General features: G+C 38.8%; 1 protein-coding gene across 1 annotated transcript in view; it reads left to right on the top strand.

The window, feature by feature from the left end:
- Positions 1-26706, top strand: part of DGKK (diacylglycerol kinase kappa) — a 182360-nt gene that overhangs the window by 109378 nt on the left and 46276 nt on the right. The window contains exons 8-14 of the mRNA XM_032331531.1: positions 11978-12080; positions 20106-20289; positions 20994-21102; positions 21859-21998; positions 22914-22995; positions 25239-25330; positions 26142-26241. Of these exons, the coding sequence (XP_032187422.1) occupies positions 11978-12080; positions 20106-20289; positions 20994-21102; positions 21859-21998; positions 22914-22995; positions 25239-25330; positions 26142-26241 (810 nt within the window). The remainder of the gene's footprint in view (positions 1-11977; positions 12081-20105; positions 20290-20993; positions 21103-21858; positions 21999-22913; positions 22996-25238; positions 25331-26141; positions 26242-26706) is intronic.

Here is a 26706-nt window from a genome sequence, read left to right as displayed (position 1 = left end):
AAGTCTGAAGCTTTAGAGTCCACACAATCACCAGTGTCATGTCTGGTGGGCTTGGCAGTACGCCAGTGGGGCAGGGATCAGGGAGCGGGCAGTGTGGTCTGAGGATCCCCTGGGTCACACAGAGACAAACAGTTCCCCTGCTTTGAGTGAATTTAGGAGAGGTGGCATGGCCTCTCCAAGGACAAAAGATCCAGTGGGCACAATTTGAGCTGCCCCATTCACTAGCATAGGAACAGAGACACCAGCTGAGGACAGCAATCCTTGGTGCTGGGTTTTGGCTGTGCTTTCCCATAAACTCCAAACCACTGTGCAGATTCAATTATTTCCTAGACAAAATGGCACTGGTCATAGCACAGTAAGACCCTCCCCCTAGAGGATCAGTGCAGATCTGTGCCACACAGATCTCTAAAATTTGGAGATTTGAAATCCAGCTGAATGCCTGAGATCAAACACAGGAGTACTGTGCCACCTGGCAGGCAGACAGCCTAAGCCAAGACAGGGTGAAGGCAGGGATCTGGCAGAAGAGGGAACAGAACAGGGGTAATTGTTTGCTCTTCTGTGAGGGCTTCCTGAAGAATGATGGGTGCAAACTCCCTGCTCCAGGTAGGAGATGACAGGGGAAGGCCACTTTCTCCCTTGCCCATCAGCACTAACCAAACTCAGTGAGCAAAACAGCACCAACTCATGGAGGCTGGAGTCACTTTCAATGAGCTCTGCCTCTCTTGCACCCTGCAAGTGCATCTCTGCTAGGGCAAGTCTGCCTGAGAATCAACTGCAGTGGGCCCCACCCCCAGAAGACCAGCACAAACTCCTCCACGCACTAAGTCTACTGGTCATAGAATGCTGCACAGCTTCAGCTCTAGGGGGAATAGGATCTAGCTTCATTTTTTTGGGGGGGGGTGGAATATAGCTTCTTTTAACAAGCAGACCAAAGCACACCTAGGCTTTAGCTTCCTTTTGTTTGTTTGTTTTCTTGGACCTCTTCTTAATATAACCATTACTCTCAGGAGCAGGAATATAACATGCTTTCCTAATAAAAAAAACAGTGACCTGGACAAAATGACAAGATGGAGAAACTCATCCCAAAAGAAAGAACAGGAAGAAGTCATAGCCAGGGATTTAATTAATACAGATACAACTAAGATATATGAACTAGGATTTACAAAAATAATTATAAGAATACCAGCTGGGCTTGAGAAAAATATGGAAGAAACTAGAGAATCCCTTACTGCAGAGATAAAAGTATTAAAAACTAGTCAGGCCAAAATAAATAATGCTATAACTGAGATGCAAAACTGACTAGATACAATGACAATGAGGATGGATGTAACAGAGGAGCAAATCAGTGATATAGAAGATAAAATTATAGAAAATAATGAATCACAAATGTAGACCTAGGGAATTCACTTTCTCCTTAAAATGTAACAATATTCATGTCATAGAAGTCCAAGAAGAAGAAAAAGAAAATAGAGCAGAAGGTTTATTTGAGCAAATTATAGCTGAAAACTTCCCTATTCTTGGATAGGAAATAGACATTTCAATCCAAGAAGCACAGAGAATTCCCATTAAATACAACAAAACCCAGCCATCAACAAGACATATCATAGTCAAATTCACAAAATACACAGACAAGGAAAGAATCCTGAAAGCACCAAGAGGAAAAAAAAAGTCCTTAACTTACAAGGTAATACAGATCAGGTCATAGCAGGTCTGTCCCCCAAAACATGGCAGGCCAGAAGACAGTGGCAGGATATATTCAACATGCTGAATGAGAAAAACATGCAGCCAGAATACTTTATTTAGCAAGGCTGTCATTCATAATCGAGGGAGAGAGAAAGAGTTTCCCAAACAAACAAACGAATGAAAAGGAGTTTGTGACCACTAAACCAGCCCTGCAAGAAATAGTAAAGGGTGACTCTTTGAGTAGGGGAAAAAAAGACAAAATCAACAAAGACTAGAAAGAAACAGAAAACATCACCAGAAACACCGAATTTACAGGTAACACAATGGCTTTAAATCCATATCTATCAATAATCACACTCAATGTAAAGGTATTAGATGTTCCAATCAAGATGTAAGGTATCAGAACGGATAAAAAAAAAGCAAGACCCATCTAAATGCTGTCTACAAGAGACTCATTTTAGACCACCTACAGGTTGAAAGCAAGGAGATGGAGAACCATCTATTATGATAATGGATATCCAAAAGAAAGCCAAAGTAGCCATACTTATTTCAGAAAAATGAGATTTTAAACCAAACTGTAACAAGATATAAAGAAGGGCATTATATCCTAATTAAAGGGTCTATTCGTTAAGAAGATCTAACAATTGTAAGAATCTATGCCTCCAACTTGGGAGCACCCAAATATATAAATCAATTAATAACAAACATAAAGAAACTCATGGATAAAGTACAATAACAGTAGGGGACATTAATACCCCACTTATAGCAATGGACAGATCATCTAAACAGAAAATCAATAAGGAAACAATGGCTTTGAATAACACAAATGAATTTAACAGGTATATTCAGAACATTTCATGCTAAAGCAGCAGAATACACATTATTTTTGAGTGCACATAGAAAATTCTCCACAATAGATCACATACTGACTGGGTCACAAATCAGTCTTAAACAAAGGAAAAATGGAGATCATACAATGCATATTTTCTGACCACAATGTTATGAAACTTGAAGTCAACCACAAGAAAAAATTTGGAAAGGCCAAAAATACATGGAGATTAAAGAATATCTTACTAAAGCATGAATGGGTTAACCAGAAAATTAAAGAAGAAATTGAAAAAACATACACGGAAGCAAATAAAAATGAAAACACATCAGTCCAAAACCTTTGGAATGCAACGAAGGCAATCCTAAGAAAGAAGTATATTGCAATATAGGCCTACCTCAAGAAGCAAGAGAAGTCTCAAAAATACAACCTAACTTCACACCTAAAGAAAGTAGAAAGAGAACAGCAAATAAAGCCTAAACCCAGCAGAAGAAGGGAAATAATTAAAATTAAAGCCGAAATAAGCAATATAGAAAAAAAAAAGTAAAACAGATCAGTGAAACTAAGAGCTGGTTCTGTGAAAGAATTAATAAAATTGATAAAATCCAGTACCATGCTTTCTTGGTGATCACAGCTTTCTAGTAAAGCTTGTAATCAGGTAACGTGATGCCACCGGTTTTATTTTTGTTTTTCAACATTTCCTTAGCGATTTGGGGTCTCTTCTGATTCCATACAAATTTTTGGATTATTTGCTCCAGGTCTTTGAAGAATACCGGTGGAATTTTGATTGGAATGGCATTAAAAGTATAGATTGCTCTAGGCAATATAGAGATTTTAACAATGTTTATTCTTCCGATCCAAGAGCATGGAATGGTCTTCCATCTTTTTGCGTCTTCTTCAATTTCTTTCTTGAGTGTTTTGTAGTTCCTCGAATACAGATCCTTTACCTCTTTGGTTAGGTTTATTCCCAGGTATCTTATGGTTCTTGGTGCTATAGTAAATGGAATCGATTCTCTAATTTCCCTTTCTGTATTTTCATTGTTAGTATATAAGAAAGCCAGTTTCTGTACATTGACTTTGTATCCTGCCACGTTGTTGAATTGCTGTATGGGTTCTAGTAGTTTGGGGGTGGAGTCTTTTGAGCTTACCATATAAAGAATCATGTCATCTGCGAAGAGAGAGAGTTTGACTTCTTCATTGCCAATTTGGATATCTTTTATTTCTCTTTGTTGTCTGATTGCTGTTGCTAGGACTTCTAATACTATATTGAACAAGAGTGTGAGAGTGGGCATCCTTGTCGTGTTTCTGATCTCAACAGGAAGGCTGCAAGCTTTTTCCCATTGAGGATGATATTTGCTGTGTGTCTTTCATAGATAGATTTGATTAAGTTCAGGAATGTTCCCTCTATCCCTATACTTTGAAGCATTTTAATCAGGAATGGATGCTGGGTTTTGTCAAATGCTTTTTCTGCATCGATTGAGAGGGCCATGTGGTTCTTCTTTCTTCTCATATTAATTTGTTCTATCACATTGATTGATTTGCGAATGTTGAACCATCCTTGTAGCCCAGGGATGAATCCCGCCTGGTCATGGTGGATAATCTTTTTAATGTGCTGTTGGATCCTGTTTGCTAGGATCTTGTTGAGAATCTTAGCATCCATATTCATCAGTGATCTTGGTCTGAAATTCTCCTTTTTGGTAGGGTCTTTGCCTGGTTTGGGGATCAGGGTAATGCTGGCTTCATAGAAAGAGTCTGGAAATTTTCCTTCTGCTTCAATTTTTTGAAACAGCCTCAGGAGAATAGGTGTTCTTTCTTCTTTGAAAGTTTGGTAGAATTCCCCAGGGAATCCGTCAGGTCCTGGGCTCTTGTTTTTTGGGAGGTTTTTGATCACTGCTTCAATCTCGTTACTAGATATCGGTCTATTCAGGTTGTCAGTTTCTTCCTGGTTCAATTTTGGGAGTTTATAGTTTTCCAGGAATGCATTCATTTCATCTAGGTTGCTTAGCTTATTGGCATATAACTGTTGATAATAACTTCTGATGATTGTTTCTACTTCCTTGGTGTTAGTTGTGATCTCTCCCTTTTCATTCATAATTTTATAAATTTAGGCTTTCTCTCTTTTCTTTTGGATTAGTGTGGTCAGTGGTTTATCGATCTTACTGATTCTTTCAAAAAAACAGCTTCTAGTTTCATTGATACGTTCTACTGTATCCCTGGTTTCTACCTCATTGATCTCAGTTCTAATCTTGATTATTTCCCTCCTTATGTGTGGAGTTGGTTTGATTTGTTGTTGATTCTTCAGTTCTTTAAGGTGTAGAGACAGCTGCTGTGTTCTGGATTTTTCAATTTTTTTGAGAGAGGCTTGGATGGCTATGTATTTCCCCCTTAGGACCACCTTTGCTGTATCCCATAGGTTTTGGACTGAAGTGTCTTCATTCTCATTGGTTTCCATGAATTGTTTCAGTTCTTCTTTGATAGACCAGTGGAACAGAGTAGAGAGCCCAGATATGGACCCTCAACTCTATGGGCCAATAATCTTTGACAAAACAGAAAAAATATACAGTGGAAAAAAGACAGTCTTGTCAATAAATGGTGCTGGGAAAACTGGGCAGCTATATGTAGAAGAATGAAACTCCACCATTCTCTTACACTGTACACAAAGATAAACTCAAAATGGATAAAAGACTTCAACGTGAGACAGGAATCCATGAGAATTGTAGAGCAGAACATAGGCAATAATCTCTTCGATATCAGCCACAGCAACTTCTTTCAAGATATGTCTCCAAAGGCAAAGGAAACGAAAGCCAAAATAAACTTTTGGGACTTCGTCAAAATCAAAAGCTCTTGCACAGCAAAGGAAACTGTCAAAAAAAAAAAAAAAAAGAGGCAACCCACAGAATGGGAGAAGATATTTGCAAAAGAAAGTACAGACAAAAGGTTGATATCCAGGATCTATAAGGAACTCCTCAAACTCAACACACACAAAACAAACAATCATATCAAAAAATTGGCAGAAGATATGAACAGACACTTCTCCAATGAAGACATACAAATGGCTATCAGACACATGAAAAAATGTTCATCATCACTAGCCCTCAGGGAGATTCAAATTAAAACTACATTGAGATACCACCTTACACCAGTTAGAATGGCCAAAATTAGCAAGACAGGAAACAACATGTGTTGGAGGGGATGTGGAGAAAAGGGAACCCTCTTACACTGTTGGTGGGAATGCAAGTTGGTGCAGCTTCTTTAGAGAACAGTGTGGAGATTTCTCAAGAAAGTAAAAACAGAACTTCCCTATGACCCTGCCATTGCACTCCTGGGTATTTACCCCAAAGATACAGATGTAGTGAAAAGAAGGGCCATCTTACCCCAATGTTTATAGCAGCAATGGCCACGGTTGCCAAACTGTGGAAAGAACCAAGATGCCCTTCAATGGACGAATGGATAAGGAAGATGTGGTCCATATACACTATGGAGTATTATGCCTCCATCAGAAAGGACGAATACCCAACTTTTGTGTCAACATGGACAGGACTGGAAGAGATTATGCTAAGTGAAATAAGTCAAGCAGAGAGAGTCAATTATCATATGGTTTCATTTATTTGTGGAGCATAACAAATGGCATGGAGGACATGGGGAGTTAGAGAAGGAGAAGGGAGTTGGGGGAAATTGGAAGGGGAGGTGAACCATGAGAGACTATGGACTCTGAAAAACAATCTGAGGGTTTTGAAGGGGCGGGGGGTGGGAGATTGGGGTACCAGGTGGTGGGTATTATGGAGGGCACGGATTGCATGGAGCACTGGGTGTGGTGCAAAAATAATGAATACTGTTATGCTGAAAATAAATAAAAATTTAAAAACAAACAAACAAACAAACAAAAATTAACAATGGAATTACCATACAATCCAGTAATTCCATAATGGATATCTACCCAAAGAAAACAAAAAGGCTAATTTGCAAAGATATATGCATACCTATGTATATTCCAGCATCAATTACATTATATTAGCCAAGATATGAAAATAATTCAAGTATCCATGGATAGAGGAATGGATAAAGAAATTGTGATATATATATTCCAATATAGATATTATTGAATATTATATATTAATAAATATTATTCAGTCATGAAAAAAATTGATAAACCCCCAGCCAGACTTATCCCAAAAATAAAGGACCCAGATGAATAAAATCATGAATGAAAGAGGAGAGTTCAAAAACAACACCACAGAAATCTAATCAATCATAAGAGAATATTATGAAAAAATATGTGCCCACAAACCGAGCAATCTGGAAGAAATGGAGGAATTCTTACAAACATACACACTACCAAAACTGAAACAGGATGTAATAGAAAATTTGAGTAGATCCACAACCACCAGTGAAATGGAATCAGGAATCAATAATCTCCAAACAAACAAATGTCCAGGGCCAGATGGCTTCCCAGGGGAATTCTACCAGACATTTGAAAAAGAGTGTATACCTAGTCTTCTCAAAATGTTCCAAAAAATGCAAAAGGAAGGAAAACTTCCAAACCCATTCCACTGGGCCAGTATTACTTTGATTCCAAAACCAAAGACCTCACTGAGAAAGAGAACTACAGGTCAATATCCCTGATGAACATGGATGTAAAAATTTTCAATAAGATACTAGTAAATTGAATCCAAAAGTACATTAAAGGAATTATTCACCACAATCAGGAGATATTTATTCCTGGGCTGCACGGGTGGTTTAACATCTGCAAGTCAATCAATGTTGATGCACCACATTAATAAAAGAAAGATAAGACTCATATGATCCTCTTAATAGATGCAGAAAAAGTATTTGACAAAACACAGCATCCATTCTTGATAAAAACCCTCAGTAAAGTAGGGATAGATGGAACATATTTCAACATCATAAGTGCCTTATAGGAAAGACCTACAGTGAATATTATCCTCAATGGTGAGAAACTGAAAGCTTTTCCTCTACAGTTGGAACAAGACAAGGATGTTCACTCTCACCATTACTATTCAACATTGTACTGGAAGTCTTACCCTCAGTGATCAGACAACAAAAAGAAATAAAAGGCATCTGAATCAGCAGGGAAGAAGTCAAACTTTCACTATTTGCAGACATCCTACTCTGTATAGAAAACCTGAATAAATTCACCAAAAGTTTACTAGAACTAACACATGAATTCAGCAAAGTTGCAAGACATAAAGTCAATGTACAGAAATCTGTTGCATACCTATACACCAATAATGAAGTAGCAGAAAAAGAAACCAAGAATTTGATCCCATTTATAATTGCACCAAAAATAATAAGATACCTAGGAATAAACCTAATTGAAGAGGTAAAGATCTGTACTCTGAAAACTATAGAACACTTATGGAAGTAATTGAAGAGGACAAAAAGAAATGGAAAAAACATTCTATGCTCATGAATTAGAAGAACAGACATGGTATACTACTCAAAGCAATCTACACATTTAATGCAATCCCTATCAAATACCAATAGCATTTTTCACAGAGCTAGAACAAATCCTAAAATTTTACAGAACCACAAAAGACCCGCAAAGAGCCAAAGCAGTCTTGAAAAAGAAAAGCAAATCTGGAGGCATCGTGATTCTGAACTTCAAGCTATATTACAAAGTTATAGTCATCAAGACAGTATGGTACTGGCCCAAAAACAGACATATGGATCAAGGGAACAGAATATAGAATCCAGAAATGAACTCACAACTATATGATCAACTAACCTTTGACAAATAAGGAAGTAATATCCAATGGAAAGCAGACAGTCTCTTCAATAAATAGTGTTGGGAAAACTAGACAGCAACATGCAGAAAAATGAAACTGGATCACTTACACCATACACAAAAATAAAATCAAAATGGATGAAAGACCTAAAAGTGAGACAAGAAACTGTCAAAATCCTAGAGGAAAACAGAGGCAGCAACCTCTTTGACCTTGCCCATAGCAACTTCTTGCTAGACATATTGCTGGAGGCATGGGAAACAAAAGCAAAAACAAACTATTAGGACTTCATTAAGATAAAAATCTTCTGCACAGTGAAGGAAACAATCAACAGAACTAAAAGGCAGCCTACAGAATGGGATAAGATATTTGCAAATGCCATAGTATCAAAAATGTATAAGGAATGTATTAAACTCAACCCCTAGAAAACAAATAATCCTGTTAAGAAACGGGCAGAAGACATGAATAGACATTTTTCCAAAGAAGACATATAGATGGCTAACAGACACGGAGAGATGCTCAATATCACTAATCATCATGGAAATACAAATCCATACCACGATGACCTCACACATCAGAATGGCTAAGATTAACAACATGAGAAACAACAGGTGTTGGTGAGGAGGCCAAGAAAGGGGAGCCATTTTGCCCTGTTAGTGGGAATGCAAACTGAGGCAAACTACTCTGGAAAACAGTATGGAGGTTCCTCAAAAAGTTAAAAATAGAACTACACTATAATCCAGCAATTGCACTATTAGGTATTTACCCAAAAGATACAAAAGTACAGATTTGAAGGGGTACATGCACCCCCATGTTTATAGCGGCATTGTCAACAATAGCCAAACTATGGAAAGAGCCCGAGTGTCCGTTGACTGATGTATGGATAAAGAAAAAGTGTTATATCTATACAAAGGATTATTACTCAGCCATCAAAAAGAATGAAATCTTGCCATTTGCCATGATGTAGACAGATCTATAGTGTGCTATGCTAAGCAAAATAAGTTAGTCAGAGGAAGACAAATACTATGTGATTTCACTCATATGTGGAATTTGGGAAACAATACAAATGAACATGTGGGAAGGAAAAAGAAACAAGAGGGGGAGGCAAACCATAAGAGTCTCTTAAAGTTAGAGAACAAACTGAGGGTTGATGGAAGGAGGTGGATGGAAGATGTGTTGAATGGATGATGAGTATTAAGGAGGACACTTGTTATGATGAGCAGTGGGTGTTATATGTAATTGTTGAATCACTAAATTCTACTCCTGAAACCAATATTACACTATATTTTAACTAACTATAATTTAGGTAAAAATTTGGAAAATATAATGCAGAGCTTGTGCACAACAAAGGAACCACCAGTAAAAGGAAGAGGCAAGCAGCTGAATGGGAGAAAATATTTGTAAATCACATATACTATAAAAGTAAATATCCAAAATATATAAAGAAGTCATATAACTCAATAGCAAAAAGCAAACAAACAATCCAATTAGAAAATGGGCAAAGACTTATGACCCAGCAATTGCACTACTGGATATTTACCCTAAAGATACAAACATAGTGATCCGAAGGGGCACGTACACCCGAATGTTTATAGCAGCAATGTCCACAACAGCCAAACTATGGAAAGAACCTAGATGTCCATCAACAGATGAACGGATAAAGAAGATGTGGTATATATACACAAGGGAATACTATGAAGCCATCAAAAGAAATGAAATCTTGCCATTTGTGACAACGTGGATGGAACTAGAGCATATCATGCTTAGCGAAATAAGTCAAGCGGAGAAAGACAACTATCATATGATCTCCCTGATATGAGGAAGTGGTGATGCAACATGGGGGCTTAAGGGGGTAGGAGAAGAATAAATGAAACAAGAGGGGATTGGGAGGGAGACAAACCATAAGTGACTCTTAATCTCACAAAACAAACTGAGGGTTGCTGGGGGGAGGAGGGTTGGGAGAAGGGGGAGGGGTTATGGACATTGGGGAGGGTATGTGCTTTGGTGAGTGCTGTGAAGTGTGTAAACCGGGCGATTCACAGACCTGTACCCCTGGGGATAAAAATATATGTTTATAAAAAATTAAAAAATAAAAAAAAAGAAAATGGGCAAAGAATCTGAATAGACATTTTTCTAAGGAAGACATACAGATGGTAAACAGGTATATGAAAAGTACTGAACATCTATGATCATCAGGGAAATGAAAATCAAAACCACAATAAGATATCACTTCACACCTTTTAGAATAGCTATTATCAAAAAGAGAAGAAATAAATGTTGATGAGGATATGAAGAAAAGGGAAACCTCATGCACTGTCAGTAGGAATGTAAATTGGTGCAACTACTATTGAAAACAGTGCAGACTTTCCTTTAAAAATTAAAAATAGAACTACTATTTGACCTAGCAATTCAATTTCTGTGTATTTATCTGAGAAAAATGGAAACACTAGTTCAAAATCGTATAGGCACCTTCATGTTCACTGAAACAACCATTTACAATAGTCAAGATATGAAAACAACATTAAGTGGCAAGATATGGACACAACATAAGTGCTGTATGAATGAAGAAAATGTGGTAGATGTATATGCAATGGAATATTTTTCAGCCCTAAAAATGAAGGGAATCTTGCCATTTACAACAACATGGATGGACCTTAGGGCATTATGCTACATAATATGAGTCAGACAGAGAATGAGAAATACTATATGGTCTCACATATATATGAACTTTTTAAAAAATGAGCTCATGCATATGCAGAGGGGGGAAATGGGCAAAATAGGTGAAGGTGGTCAAAAGATACAAAATTCCAGTTATAAAATAAATAAGTCATCAGGATATCATGAACACCATAGTGACTATAGTTAATATGCTGTTTTGCCTATTTCTAAGTTGCTAAGAGTATAGACCTTAAAATTTCCCATCAGAAGAAAAAACTGTAATTATGTATGGTGACAGATATTAACTACACTTACTGTGGTGATCATTTTGTAATATATATAAATATCAAATCATTATGTTGTACACCTGGAACTGATAAAATGTTATATGTCAATTATGTCTCAATTAAAAAAAAGAGAGAGAGAGAGACAACTCTGGTTGTCTTCTGGCTCTCTTTTAATCGCTTTTGTGCAATCAAGCCAGGTTCATGTCCTCTAAGAACTGTGAAATTGTCTAGGAAATGGTACCTAAAAATATCAGAAATTTGGGAAATATGACCACTTGTGGGAAAGGCAGCAGAATCGCAGTTCTGCCACTTCCCAGCTGTTTGACCTTGAGCAAGATTCTTTACCTCTCCAACCTTCTGTATCCTCATTTCTAAAATGAACCTAATAATGTGTTCCCTACCATACAGAGTTGTTGTAAGGATTGAAGTGTAATAGCATATCAACAGGATTAGTATTCTTAAAATGCAAGTAAGTTCCTATTCTGTAGGCCACTAAGATTGTGCCCTATGGCTACTATCTTCTTAATGCCTATGATGGGTATCTTCTGAAAGCTACCTTTGAAAGGAACAGAGTTCAGAGCCCACCTTCAGGCTAGTGCATGCTGAAGTTGGGAAGGGTGTGTCCAGTTTGAGTCAGGGAAATGTGTATGGCACCAAATCTCAGAAAGGGAGATGTTAACACTGGGGACTCAAATCTTGGAACTGGAACTCAAGACTAATCAATTGTACCCTTTTCTCTCCCCTCCCTTTTTTTCTCTGTTCTTCTCTTGTCGTTTCAGGTGCATGATGACTGCCGGGGACGGTTTTCCAAGGAATGCTGGTTTGGAAGTCATCGAACATCAGTCATTCCTCCCACTGCCCTCAGCGACCCTAAAGGAGATGGTGAGTACCCAAATTTTAACCTCAGAATGTATTTCACTGGGGAAGGAGGAAAGGTGATAAGACTGGGGAAATTTTTAAATTAATTTTAATTAAATTATTATTTTCAACCAGTAAATGGAGAAGTAGGAATGTGTATATATGTAGAGACAGCTCATGTTTCTTTTTAGACCTTTGGGATAATGACTGTTGATGTTTATGGCATATATGTATGTGGGCATGTTCTCTGTAGGCTTTGTCTCAATTATTCCTGAATTATCAGACTTGATTTCAGTTTTTCATGATTTTCAGACACTAGATAATCCATAAAATAAGTTTGCTTGCATCCAGGTGGGCAAGGAAGAACTACATAAAGGCCCAGGTCATATTATTTTTAGAATGGAAACTAACACCAAGGTTGACTCCAAATCTGAAACTAGCATGATTATTGCCCCAGCATGCTCTGTTGATGCTTTGTCAATTCCTAAACACAAGTGATTTATTGAGAATTCTTTCCTAAGGTGCTGAAAAGCTACAAAGAGATCCAATATAAGAACATTTCCAGAGCTTATGGCTATTGTTGACCCAGGATATTGATATAGTATGACAATATATAGATTAAGGTAGCATATGGTAAGCACCAAAGGAGTTACACTTGGAGACACTTGGAGATCAGAAAATATTAGGACAGTCAACTAATTGCAAGATGCTGCATAGAAAGGAGGCAGAAATGAAATAAATGCAGCAAGAGTAAGCTTTCTATAGAGTCTTCTCTCAGAAGGTCTAGAGATGTTAGAACAGATAAAACAGGGGCAAAGCAGAGGGATGTTTTGTCCAGTTTGTGTTTGTCTTTATTATTAAATAACGATGAGACTTAGAAACAACATGATGTAAAGGAAAAAAACAAAGGCCAGGCAACCATGAGTTTTAGTCACTTACTAGCTAGGTGACCTTGAGTAAGTCACTTACATACTCTGAGCTTCCCTTTCCACATCTAATTGGGAATGATAACTATGTATTGGGAGGATACCTGATAATATGTAAAGGGCTTGAATATCAAGAAACATAGCCCCAAAGGACAACAAATTAAATCACTAGTCTTCTAGCCTAATGAAAACTGTAGACCCCCACAAGGATATTTCACTCTAGCCATCACTGACAATACCTTTTTGAATATACCTCCCCTTCCCCACTTTTTCCTTAAAGGGACTCTCCTTTTTGCCATTTAATTGTTCATTTGCTTTTCATATTACTCATTATTAAGTAATGGGTACTGGGAAGATCAAAATCACATATCACAGCTAAAAAGAGCTGACCTATTTTACGAACACTAAAGAATTTAGAAGTCTAATATATTTACCAACTGACACTACTGTTTCACAAAGCCAACAGAGAGATACACTGCCCATTAATTTCGGTTTGTGTAGTTAGCTTCACTCTACATGTGGTCAATTTCACTTACTAGAGCTAAAGTTCAAACCCTGCCTGGAGTGTTTTCACTTATATTTCACTAATATACTAATTTACCCATCTCTGACATGTGGGATGTCCACTTGTCTGGATGTGATTAGTGAACCAGCATTTCATTGACTTAAAAATTTTCCCCATATTGATGCTTGCTGCCCACTTTGTCATCAAGGAAGAGCTAGCATTGGCTGACAGCAAAGAAAAGAAAGAAGAGTTTGTTGTTTCTTCAGTCAGAGAACTGAAGGGGGCAAGGATTCTGTAGTTATTACAATGGAGTTTTATAACTAGACATAGTACATGTGCACATGTGTGCACCCACATATATACACACTGAGAGACACTCTAGTCTCTTCCAGTTCATTTTCCAACCCTAATACAGATACATCCAGATAGACATTGGTACAAAGAATGAGCCATTCACACAGTTTTCTTCAAGCAAGCATGTTCATATGTTCCCATAATGACATGCATAGACACAAAGCTAACTTCACTCAGAGGTGCATGCATATATTATTCTCAGATCTACTCAAATATTTACCCACATAAGTCATCTACCAGACAGTTAACTAGAGAGGTGTTGAAGTGGATGACTTGGTAAATAAGAGATGTTTGGCTGGATAGAAAAAAGAAGAGACTGGGGGGAAATGGGATTGATAGAAGAGAAAAAGTAGCAAATTAGTCACCCAAGCAAACTCAAGCTGCCATGAAAGTCAATCTAGTCCTGAAATCTGAGACTTTGCTCACACCAGTGGGGAACCTAGGGAAGATGTCTAAGCAGAATGAAGTATGCCCACCTCAGCATCCCACCAATCACCCCAAATAGGTATAAGAGCTGCAAACTCTTCTTTATAATTAGCCCAAAAGTCTTTGTGCTTCTTGTCCTTATGGAAGTTCGGTTTTTTGGTTTTTTTTTTTTTTTATCCTATATCTCTTCTTATTCTTTTGTTTTATTTTGTTTTTTAACAAGAATTTTTTCTTTTCTTTATTTCTAACTTTATTTTTTACATTGTGTTAGTCACCATACAGTACATCATTAGTTTTTGATGTAGTATTCCACAATTTATTGTGTATTACACCCAGTGCTTCATGCATCACTTCTTATTCTTGTTATAGATCATCAACTAATGGCATTGCTACTTTCTTTTGCTTTCCACCAATGACATAATATCGCCTAGAAGTACCTGAGCTAAGCTATTCTTTTTGTGTAGTATCTCATCTAATGCCCTATGAGTTAGTTTCGAGCCTTTCTTTCAAGTCATCTACATTCTTGATCCAATTGAATCTCACTCTTGAGAGACTTTCTTTCAATAACAGTTGTACTCAGGTGCATTGTGAGGGTTAGATGAACTAACATTTGTTAAAGATAGTTTTAAAATACAGGAAGAAGATTGGTAAGCCATCCTTATGCTAATTTAACATCCTTCTGTGGTATGAACTGAACAAATTTGAGAGAAACTATAGACCCCCTGTTTTGCGGCACTGTGCTTGTATTAATGCAGCTCAAAGAAGCATGAGATTTTTCTTGAAAAGCTCTTTCAGGGAAGGCCTGGGTGGCTCAGTCGGTTAAAACCTCTGCTTTCAGCTCAGGTCATGATCCCAGGGTCCTGGGATCGAGCCCCGCATCGAGCCCCGCATCGGGCTATCTGCTCGGCAGGGAGCCTGCTTCCTCCTCTCTCTCTGCCTGCCTCTCTGCCTACTTGTGATCTCTGTCTGCCAAATAAATAAATAAAATCTTAAAAAAAAAAAAAAGAAAGAAAAGCTCTTTCAGGCTGTTGAGCCATCTGGAGTTTAAAGTCAACTTAAATCTTCTAAGCCCTTTTCACACTTGATGCTGCCAAACCAAGTTTGTGTTGTCCTATTCCAGTATGATTTATGTCCTTGGTACTAAAAATTCTGGCTTCACATTTATCCCATTTTCATCTTGTTGACTTTGACCTATCCACCCTTTGAGGTTATTTTACAATCTTTATTCTATTTTTTAAAATATTTTATTTATTTATTTGACAGAGAGAGAGACACAGCGAGAGAACACAAGCAGAGGGAGTGGGGAGGGAGAAGCAGGCTTCCCGCCAAACAGATAGCCTGATGTGGGGCTCGATCTGAGGACACTGGGATCATCACCTGGGCTGAAGGCAGACGCTTAATGACTGAGCCACCCAGGAACCCCATTCAATCCTTTTTCTGTCATCCAATAACTTTCCCTCCAGCTTTGAGTACTTCAGAGTTGAGAAGTCTTCTATGTTTTCATTTGAATTGTTTATTAAAACAGTAGAGGACACCCCCCTACAATTAACATCAGCCTATTCAAAAGCAACTTTGTGGGCACACTTACTTGGTTATGAATCTGCCTAATATTGCTACATTCCAGCCCACGATGCCACACAATTTTGTCACCTTCTTCACAAGATTCCCTTGACAAACTTGGCCTTCCTCGAATTCAGATGCTCTGGGGAAATGCTAGATGTTGCTGTCCCTGTCTTCTCCTAGGGATAGCTTTCTGCAGCACTTCTTCCTCTTGTCTTCCCATCTGTGACCAAATTAGGTTTGACACTGAAGTTTAAGTTGGCTTAATTACAGAATTTTCTTTTTATCTCAGTTTTCCACCCCCATCCTGGATCATTTTATTAATCATTGCAACATGATGCTATTATACATATGTAGAAATGAACACCCAGAGAAGTTAAGATGTTTGCTGTAGGTTAGTGAATAAATCTGGAGGGCAACCAGCTGTGGCACACAGCTGCATTCTGTTGTAGAAGTACACTGCAGAAGACAGCCCATGCTCCAAGCTGCCAAATGGATCTACAAATGATTTCAGCTACAACTTCATGGCTATGTAATTTATATATAATATTAACATAATTATTTTTCTTATTTCTTAATTTAATTCTTGATTAGTTAATATAGTCACATGGTTCAAACTTTTTAAAATAGAAACACATATGCACATGTTTAGTAAAAACTTACTATCCTTTCTCTCAATCTTCTCAGTCTCCCATAGCCCCATCCAATCCCCACTCACAAAAAGTTGATTGCTGCCATTAGTTTATTGAATAGCTTCTAGTATTTCTTCCTGTATATACTACTAAATATAAACATATATTTTTATCCCTTCCCTTTTTAATACTATACACATTCCTCTGAACCTTGCTTCTCTTTTTCCTTCACAACATATTTTGGAGATCTTTTTGATCAACAGAAGATTGCTTCCTCATTCCTTTTTACAGCTACAAGATACTCTATTATATGAATATATACCATAATTTATTTGAGCAGTCCTCTAATTTCAAAGTTTTTGGTCTCTTGCTATTACAACAATGTTGCAATGAACAATCTCATGCAGGTCATTTTACATATAAATCTATAGGAAAAATTCCCAGAAGTGTAATTACTGGGTCATAATGCATAAGCATTTATAATTTTCATAGATGCTATCAGATTGCCCCCCATAGGGCTTGTGTCACTTTGCACATCCACCCTCAGTAAGAGTTCATATTTTCTGTCTTCCTCCATCAAGTGTATCATCTATTTTTTTTTTTTTTGGCCGGTTTTCTGGGTAAGAAAAAAATGGTACTATGGCCTGGTTTTAATCAGTATATTTCTCATTTATGAATGAGTTTGGTCATCTTTTCACCTTTAAGAAACAATTTATATTTCTTTTTCTTATCAATGTAGCACCTATCTCATTTTCATCTCAACACTGGGAAACAAGTTAGTTTTTCAAACGGCCCACTATGCAGATAAGGAAACAGAGGTCCAAACAGCTCACAGTAGTTGGTCTCAGTGCCACTGCTGCCTCCCCTCTAGAAAGGGACTAACCCATCTGTTAAAAATCACTGGGCATAGATAGGTCTATTCCAGGACCTCTGGCAGGGGGAGTCCTTGCTTCTAAGCATAGCTCACAGTTCCTCTAGATGTTGGCAGCAACCTGTTTCCATAAATCTTTTCACTGGAGTACATACCCAAAGTCACATGATCCCCTGGAGGTTGTTAGCAGAAGGTTGCTGAATAAGGAAAGGAAGCTCAGAGCAGAATCAGCTTCTCAAACAAAGAAGAGGTAAGCTTGAGGCCAGGCCATGAGTTGATCCCTGCATTGCTGGTTGGATGAGGAGCAAGCACATAAAACGTTACTACTTTTTTTAGGAGCACGTAAGGTGGCTCAGTTGGTTAAGTGTCTAAATCTTGATTTTGGCTCTGGTCATGATCTCCATGTTGTGAAGTAAGTCTCCATCCTGGGCACGGAGACTACTTAAGATTCTCTCTCTCCCTCTCCCTCTGTTCTTTCCTCATACACACTACCCCACCCATGTGTGTGCACATGCCCTCTCTCCTTAAGAAAAAAATAAGGGGCGCCTGGGTGGTTCAGTCATTAAGCATCTGCTTTTGGCTCAGGTCATGATCCCGGGATCCTGGGATCAAGGCCCGCACTGGGCTCCCTGTTCAGTGGGAAGCCTGCTTCTCCCTTTCCCACACCCCCTGCTTGTGTTCCCTCTCTCACCGTGTCTCTCTCCATGTCCAATAAATAAACAAAATCTTTTTTAAAAAAAGAAAAGAAAAAAATAAGTAAAATAAAAATTAAAAGGTATGGCCTTTTTTGATGATTTTCTTCATATATCTTATGGCCTGACCCCTAATGTTTTGTACTATACTAAACAGTCTCACCCTGATTTTTTAACTGCTTCCTCACATCTCATTGTCATTTTGTGTGGTTCTGTCATCTCTCTGACCTCATTTCTGCCAGTCTTCCCCTCACTCACTCCACAATAGTCATGCCATTCTGTTCAGTGGCCCTCAGATACCCCAGACATTCTCCCTTCTCTGGGTCCTACCACTTATTCTTTCTTCTGCTCCCAAAACTCTCCCCCCCATATATGCATTGCTCACTTTTTTACTTCATTCAAGTCTCATCTCAAATGTCACCTCCCTAGAGAAGCTGTCCCTGGCCATCCCATCTAAAATAACAACCCCTTTAGTCTCTATCCTGTTTCCCTTACTTCTTTTTCTTCATATCATGTTCTTTTCTATATTACTTTGTTTTGTTGTGCTTTCCACCATTAGAATATAAGTTCCACAAGAGCAGAAACTATTTCTATCTTGCCCACCACTGTATTCTCAGAACATAAGAAGGACAAGCACAGAGAATGCCCTCAATACATGTTTGTTGAATGAATGAATTAATGTCTTAACTAACATTGCATCAACATACTACCTTTTGTAAAACAAATATTGAAAAGGGTACTACCTTCAGGTAATGTGTTCAGGGAGAGTAACTACTTCCAAGATATGCTACTGAAGGAACATGGCAGACTCCCCTTGTAGCTGTGACTACTAACAAGCCCTGAAAATTTGGTGCCTGACTGGCTAACTGGCTAAGGATGCCTTCAAGTTCTACTGGCCAGTGAGTAGGAATTGGCCCATAGAGGAAGACTGCTTTAAGTTTTTCCAGGCAAAACAGCCATGAAATCTGCTCATGACTGCAGTATTCCTCCAGGCTCACTTTCACCCCAATTACAACAAATGGGATATCCTACACAATTCAGGAGTGAGCCATATAACTTTTGCCCTTTGCATTTATTTTTGCTGGGGTATCCCTGGCAAGCCAAAGCTCAGAGTTTAGGGGCTCACGATTTGTCTCATCTCCTAGGGGGCCATTGCTCACTGCCTGTCTCCCTGCCAACAGGCTCAAAGGCTCAGCATGAGCTGGCAGGCACTGACAATTTAGGCTGCTATAACTTCACTTCCCTATAGGGAACTTCAGAGTTAGGAATTATTAAAAGACTCTCTCTTGTTCAGACAATTTCCCTATAGTCTCTTTTCCCCTGAAAGTTGGTGTGATAACTGGGATTGCCCTGCCAGAGCCTTGGAGGGGTGATTAAATTTCCCTTCTTCCTCCCACACTGATATGTTCTCTGTCATTAACTGCTGTCTAAAAGACAGCCTTCCCCCCCCTCCTCTCTCCTTACCTGATATCCTCTCACTGTGAGAACTGAACTATCCCAGGCAAAGAGAGAACTAATTGGTATTCTGATCCTCCTCTCCCGCTTTCAATCCTCTCCTTCTTCAGTTCCCCATGGTGTTTTATTAATCCCTCATTGTGGCACCAATTTCCTTAATCTTTGTGTTCCAACATACTACTGTGTATAAGTCTGTTTCCCCAGCTGGAGACAGGAGCTATACCCCTAGAAGTATCTAGCATGATGATTGGCATGTAGTAATTGCTCAGCAAATGTTGTTTGCCTGGCAACAGCTTGGGCAGACATTAAATGAGAGCCCCTTTGGGTTGTGCTCTGAATTCTCCTCTGCTTCTCAGTCTCAGCAGACTAGAGCATAAGGAAACTCTGAGAGTTTTTGGATATGTCTTTTTTGCCTTGCTTGTGGTGATTGTATCATGGGTGTTTGTATATATCTAAACCCATTAAATTGTATATATTAAACATGTGCCATTCTTTGTTTATCGATTATACCTCAATAAAGCTGTTTTTAAAAAGTCTTTGCAAAATGTGATGTCAAGTCATCTCTTACTTCCATCTCAATGGCCCTTTTCTTTCTTCTCCTTTTCTTTTTGTTGTGTGCATGTATCAGGCCAATTAGTAGTGTCTTCAGACTTCTGGAACCTCAATTGGTCATCAGCCTGTTCATGTCCCCTTCTCATCTTCATCAACTCCAAAAGCGGCGATCACCAAGGGATCGTCTTCCTCCGAAAATTCAAACAGTACCTTAACCCGTCTCAAGTTTTTGACCTGTCAAAGGGTGGACCTGAAGCCGGGTAAGCATGGGCTAAAGGATACAGTTGAGTATATAGAAGGGACTCTTTGAACTATACATTTTAGAGTAAGGGTTTCTGGAATCAGTTCTAGTACCTGGGCACAATCAAGTCAGGATGCAGACACATAAGTTCAGAGCATTTGGGGTTGGCTACTTGGAGGATTTTTAGCCCTCTCCCAGAAATCCCTTCAAGCTCATGTTCTGCTCTCAGATTCATTCCACCTTTCCTGGTTGGAAGAAGTCTAACTCTGTCTCCTGGCCTCAGGGGAAGAGGCATATGGGTATTGCTGTTCACCTTTCCTGTCCCTCATTCTTTCCTGCGACCAAGCAGATATATCTCCACTATAGACCTGTTTTACTTATGGACCATCTGGCTGGTTCAGCTCTGGTTTCTGTGAAGCCACTGGCCACTGTACAAGGCTTCTTGGGCCTCAGCAAGTGGGTTTAGCTAGGTTACGAGTAGCTTCTAGAGCAAGGGTAGGCATAGAAGAGGGTGGGCTGAAGCAAGGCCTCAGCTCCAGGATTGCCTATGGGAGCATTGCCTGTAATGTTAGGCACACAGAGAGATAGGAGCTAAGTAAAAGAAGGTGGATAGCCTGTTAGCAGGATGCAGAAGCAGTAGTCCTTAGCTCCCAGCACAGTATAGAAAAGAGTTGTAACACCTAGTAGTTCATGAAATGACTCCTGTTCCCCTCTTTCTTTCAGGCTATGCATGTTCAAGAATTTTTCTCGCTTTCGCATTGTGGTTTGTGGTGGAGATGGCAGCGTGAGCTGGGTCTTATCTCTGATTGATGCCTTTGAATTACATGAAAAGGTGAGTTCTTGCTGACTCAGTTCAATCATTGCTAGAGAGACTGTGGGTATGGACCTGCTCATCCCAAAATGTCCTTAGTCTTCACTCTCCTTATCTATACAGCACATGTTTTCCACTGGTTTCATAGTCAACCTGACAGGGAGATTCTCACTCTAAGCTTTCCCACCTAAACCATTTTCTGTGGGAAAGAGAAATGAGGGAGTTAGCAGAAAGAATGAGCAGTGCTGTATGCCCCAAGCCCCAAAGTAAATATTTGAAGGAAAGGAGAGCAAGCAAAAAAGAAGTGGCTTCAGGCCATTCAGACTCCAATTTCCTACCCATCTTGAGGCCACCAGTTTCCTTCCTGAGTCTCAAAAGTAGCAGAAACTTTCCTCTCACTTTCCTCCCTCTCCCTAGATAGCTCCCTGTTCTTCTGACTTTAGTAGCTTTGTCTCCCGAGGCACGTTATCGTCTTGGCCAAGGCTTGATGGAAATTTGTGGCTATATTTCTCTTTCATAAGCATGGCTATAAATATTGGCATATTCTAACTTTTCCCTGCACTGAGTACGTTCTGCATTGCCAAAAGTGGTGACAAACTTTTCAGGAAAATGTTCACTTAGCATCAATATCTTCCTATTACACTTCCTAAAATCAGAAGTCTCTTATTGCCACTGGTTTTTAGACCACTATCTTTCCCAAGGAGCACCTTCTGGGTTCTTTTATGGGTGGATCTTGGTAGAATTGACTGAAAATGGTTCCTTGTTTTGTTCTTGCAGTGTCAGTTGGCAGTCATCCCACTTGGAACTGGAAATGATCTGGCCCGTGTCCTAGGCTGGGGTGCATTCTGGAACAAAAACAAGTCACCTATTACCATACTCAACAGAGTGGAGCAGGCTAGTGTGAGGATTCTAGACAGGTGAGTGGCTGAATGATCATGTCATTGTGCCTGTTCCAGTCCCATATCAATTACTCTCATTTACATCATCTCAATCATGAATATTCTAACCTCCCTCACAGAGCCTCATTCCTTTCTGGCTTCAGTGCAGGGCAGTTTTGGGTGGCCTTGTCTATTAGGAAGTCAGGATCTACCATGTTTCTTTTAGACATCACTAAAGCCCCTGTTCAAACTTAAAAGATCCTAAATCAGGAGCCCCACAGGTAAATTTTAAGAGTTCTGTAAACCTCCTTCAAATTGCATAGCTAATTATCTATGTAAGCATATTTTTTCCCCCTTGGGAATGTTTCTATCTTTCTATTCTATTCCAGAATAGTATAGAAACCATTCTATAGCTTCATACGTTTTTCAAAGAAACTCAAAAAACTTAGGGTTCAGAAATAATTGGCTTAGATTGTCTCTGCTTTAGAGAAGAATGAGTATTGCCATCCTATCTCCTGAAAAGAGATAGGGTCAATGCTGGGTCATAGTATTTAATTTATGGCTGCCCATTAGGATATTCTGGGAAGTTTTTTCAAGGTACCAAGCTGAAGCCACCACAAAGACTCTTACTCAGTATGTCTTGGGCCCTGGAATATTTATGTTACAAAAGCACCTGAAGTGATCTTGATAGTTACCTCTCTGGTTGAGAAGCACTGTCCTCTGACCCTATGATGAAATTCTTTCCACCACACTGGTTTTAAGAAGTACTGAGGCAGAGGCCCCACTTGTAGTATATTTGAGATCAGATGAACTGAGATAGTGTGGGCATCTCTACAACTCATCTTCCTTCACTACATAAACATTTTGACCTTTCTCTTGCTATGTGAAGCATTGATGACAGCCTGTTACAAAACAGAGCCCTAAATATCTGTCTGTCCTTGACCTTCATTTCAGATGGAGTGTGATGATCCGTGAGACTCCCAGACAAACCCCATTGCTAAGAGGACAGGTTGAAATGGATGTACCCCGATTTGAGGTAACTACTGCCCAGCTGTAATTCAAGCCAACAGCTTTATTACATAGTGAAATAAAAGGCAAAACCCAGAGAGAAGCTTTTGTATTGTCCATGGGCTCAATGAGCATAAGATCATTGAAGACCAGAGACATGTCAATAAGCAGCTTTTACTAGGAACGGTGTTAGACACTGGGGATATAATTCATTCAGCCATTTACTTATTCATTCAAATTATATATGAAAATACTTCTGGATTACCTACTATGTGTGAGATACTGTTCTAGGAGCTGTTCTTATGTACTAGTAGGTAAAAAAGAATGACACAGTTCATGCTGTCATGGAGTTCATAGTAATAGAAACAATAGTTTTACTAAAGTAGTATGAGTGTTAGTATATAAGTAAGTAGAAAGTGGTGTGAACACCCAGCAGGTGTACCAAGCCCAATCTGAGGGAAATCAAGGAAAGATTCTCAGAAACACCATTTCAGAAAAGATTGAAGGAACAGAGGGAGTTAATCAGGATATTAAGAAAGAGGAGGCCTATTCCAGACAGATTGAATAGTGTATGTTGTTCCAAAGGCAAGACAGAGCATAGAATATTCACAGAACAGAATGGAATATTCACATACATTTATTAATGGCTAAAGCATTGGGGTCAGGGAGGAGAAATGCAGAGAGAATGACTAAAGATGAGGCTGGAAAAGAAATCAGGGCCCAGGCCAGGAAGAACCCAGTAACCCATGGTAGGAAGTTTGGGCTTTTGCCCTAAAGAGAATTATAGAATTTTTTCCTTATATTATTAGGAGAATTTTCAAACATACCAGCTTCTTGAACTCAATAGTAGAATTAGTTAGGACTCTAGCCTACAGGATGTAACTCTCAAAGACATAAAAAAACTTATTTCAATCTAAATTACATTTTTAAGATTTTATTTGTTTATTTGACAGTGAGAGACACGGCAAGAGAGGGAAAACAAGCAGGAGTAGTGGGAGAGGGAGAAGCAGTCTTCCCACCTAGCAGGGCGCCGGGTGCGGGGCCTGATTCCAGAACCCTGGGATCATGACCTAAGCCAAAAGCAGATGTTTAACAACTGAGCCACCCAGGTGCCCCTATAAGTGACATTTTATTGGCCATCTGCTATATGTATATCATAGTATATATTATTAGGTATTATATTAAAGTTTGAGATATATAGTATGAATAAGTATTCAAACCTACATATATAAAATGCTAGAGTCTACCATTAAATTTCACTATACTTGCTTTATCACATATGTGTCCATATATCCTTTCTGTTATCTAATAGATAGTAATCTGCTATCTACTAGAAGGGTTTGAAGTAGAATTGCATGGTACATGGAAAAACAATTGAAGGAATAAAGACTAGAGGCAAGGAGAAAAGAGAGGAGATGCTGCAATTATCTAGGCAAAAGATTATGGTGATTTGAACTGGTGAAGTGGTAACAGGGATAAGAAGTGGGCATGTTTAAGACATATAGGAGTAATAGAATCACCAGGACTTGGTAGATATTTGAATGAAAGAGATGATGGGAGAGGGAAGAGTAGCAGCTGTAGTTAAGAATACAGACTCGGGGCTCCTGGCTAGTTCAGTTGGTAGAGAATGTGACTCTCAATCTCAGGTCCATGAGTTCAAATTCCACACTGGGCATGAAGCCTGGGGGGCGGGGGGGGGGAAGAACACCGACTCAAGAGCCAGACTACCTGGAATCAAATCCTGGCTATGCCACTTATCAGCGTACCCCTTTGCTGTGCCTCAGTTTGCTGTTCTGTGAAATGGGGTTATTACAAGGATTACATAAGAAAATATTTATATATAGCTTAGAACAGAGACTGGTACATTGTAAGTACTATATAAGTGAATGTTATTGTTATTATTAATATTATTATAATAAGAGGTAACACTTTGGCATTGGAAAGATGTGGGTTCAAATCCCAGATCTATTATTTACTAGCTATGCAATATGAGCTTGTTTGTTCATTTGAAATATGGAACAAAAATTTACCTCCATGAGTTTTTGAGAATTATTGAAGTGACAGCAAACAATATACATCTCTTATTTTTAGAATGACCACAGATCTAAGATTATCTATGGGGTCCTTCACAAAGAATTATTTGATTGTGATTATTTTCAGTGAGGCAGTTGAGTTGTTGGTAAAGAGTAAGAAATAATTAGGAGATAAAGCTGGGCAGCCGACTATGTCTCAGTCCTGAGATTCAAGAGCTGAACACTCATTTCTCCCTAGGCTGCTGCCATCCAACATCTAGAATCCGCAACCACTGAGTTGAACAAAATCCTGAAGGCCAAGTACCCCACAGAGATGATCATCGCAACAAGGTCAGTCTTCCTTTGGCTTTCAAACTGGGGTGTTTTTATTGCCTTCATGGGCTGTTCCTCAGTCAGAGAAGGAGCTCATTTTGATAGGTTGGGGTACTGAGGCCAAGGAAAGTTATCAAATTTCTCCCAACTCCAACCACCTGAATGAAAAAATAGATGAGATTGAGGTAAGGGCTCCTGCCAGTCCAAAAAGACAGAATTACAAGCCAGAGAAACAAAGAGAAACAACATTCCACACTATTCAAGGGCATAACATAACTCCCTGCAGTAGGAACCCCTTGCTTTCCATCTGACACTGGGAAAGGTCTCTATAGAATTGATGACAGCTGCTTTCTCGTATCCCAAACAACACATTCTGCCCTTCCAAATATGTGGGTCATTCATTTCTCCTGGGACACTTTGGATGGTTCCTGATGAGTCTGCCATATTCTCCTTTGATAAATACTCCCCCCAGGGACAGTCCTCCCAAAGTCATTATGTTTGTACTAAATTATATGGGCCCTTGAACCATAGCCGATTTGACCCAGGTAAGAACCTGACCCAAGGTGGATCAACTGAATTTTCTTTTCTGGAAATTCTGAATTTAGGGCTAAGAAAATCTAATTAAACTCTCTTAGGTATTCATGTATTTGACCATATATACATGAAAAAATAGAAAAACAAAGGGAGAGGGGAGAGGAAGGAAAGGGAGAGATTACAGATCAGGAAAGAGAGACAGGGAAAGAGAAGGTGGAAGATGGACTTTATAAGACAGAAGGGCTCTGGACATCATGATCCATATCACATTGTCCCATATGTCTTATCTTTGCAGATTCCTGTGTTCAGCAGTGGAAGATTTTGTGGTGGATATTGTAAAGGCTTGGAGTCAGATAAAACAGAACAATACAGCTATAGAATCTGTGATTTTGAAAGTAAGTTTCCATTCCTTTTATCTTCCATGCTTTGTGGAGCCAGGGCCTCCTTTTGATCTTTTATTTTTTAATTTATTATTGTTATTCCATTAAAATTAACATACACTATTATATTAGTTTCAGGTGTACTATATAGTGATTCAACTATTCTATACATTACTCAGTGCTCATCATGATAAGTGTATTCTTAATCCTGTTGACACCTATTTCATATATCCCCCAACAACCTCCCTTCTGGTAACCATCAGTTTGTTCTCTACACTTGGGAGTCTGTTTTTTGATTTATTTTTTCTTTCTTCTTTTGTTTTGTTTCTTAAATTCCAAATAAGAGTGTAATCACTTGGTATTTGTCTTTCTCTGACTGACTTATTTGCTTAGTATTGTGCCCTATAGATCCATCCATATTGTTGTAAATGGCAAGATGTCATTATTTTTTATGAATGAGTAATATTCCATTGTATGTAT

Source organism: Mustela erminea, chromosome X, assembly GCF_009829155.1.
Source record: "Mustela erminea isolate mMusErm1 chromosome X, mMusErm1.Pri, whole genome shotgun sequence".
NCBI classification, from domain to species: domain Eukaryota; kingdom Metazoa; phylum Chordata; class Mammalia; order Carnivora; family Mustelidae; genus Mustela; species Mustela erminea.
The sequence above is the reverse complement of the archived record's forward strand: the minus strand, read 5'-3'. Positions and strand labels throughout refer to the sequence as shown.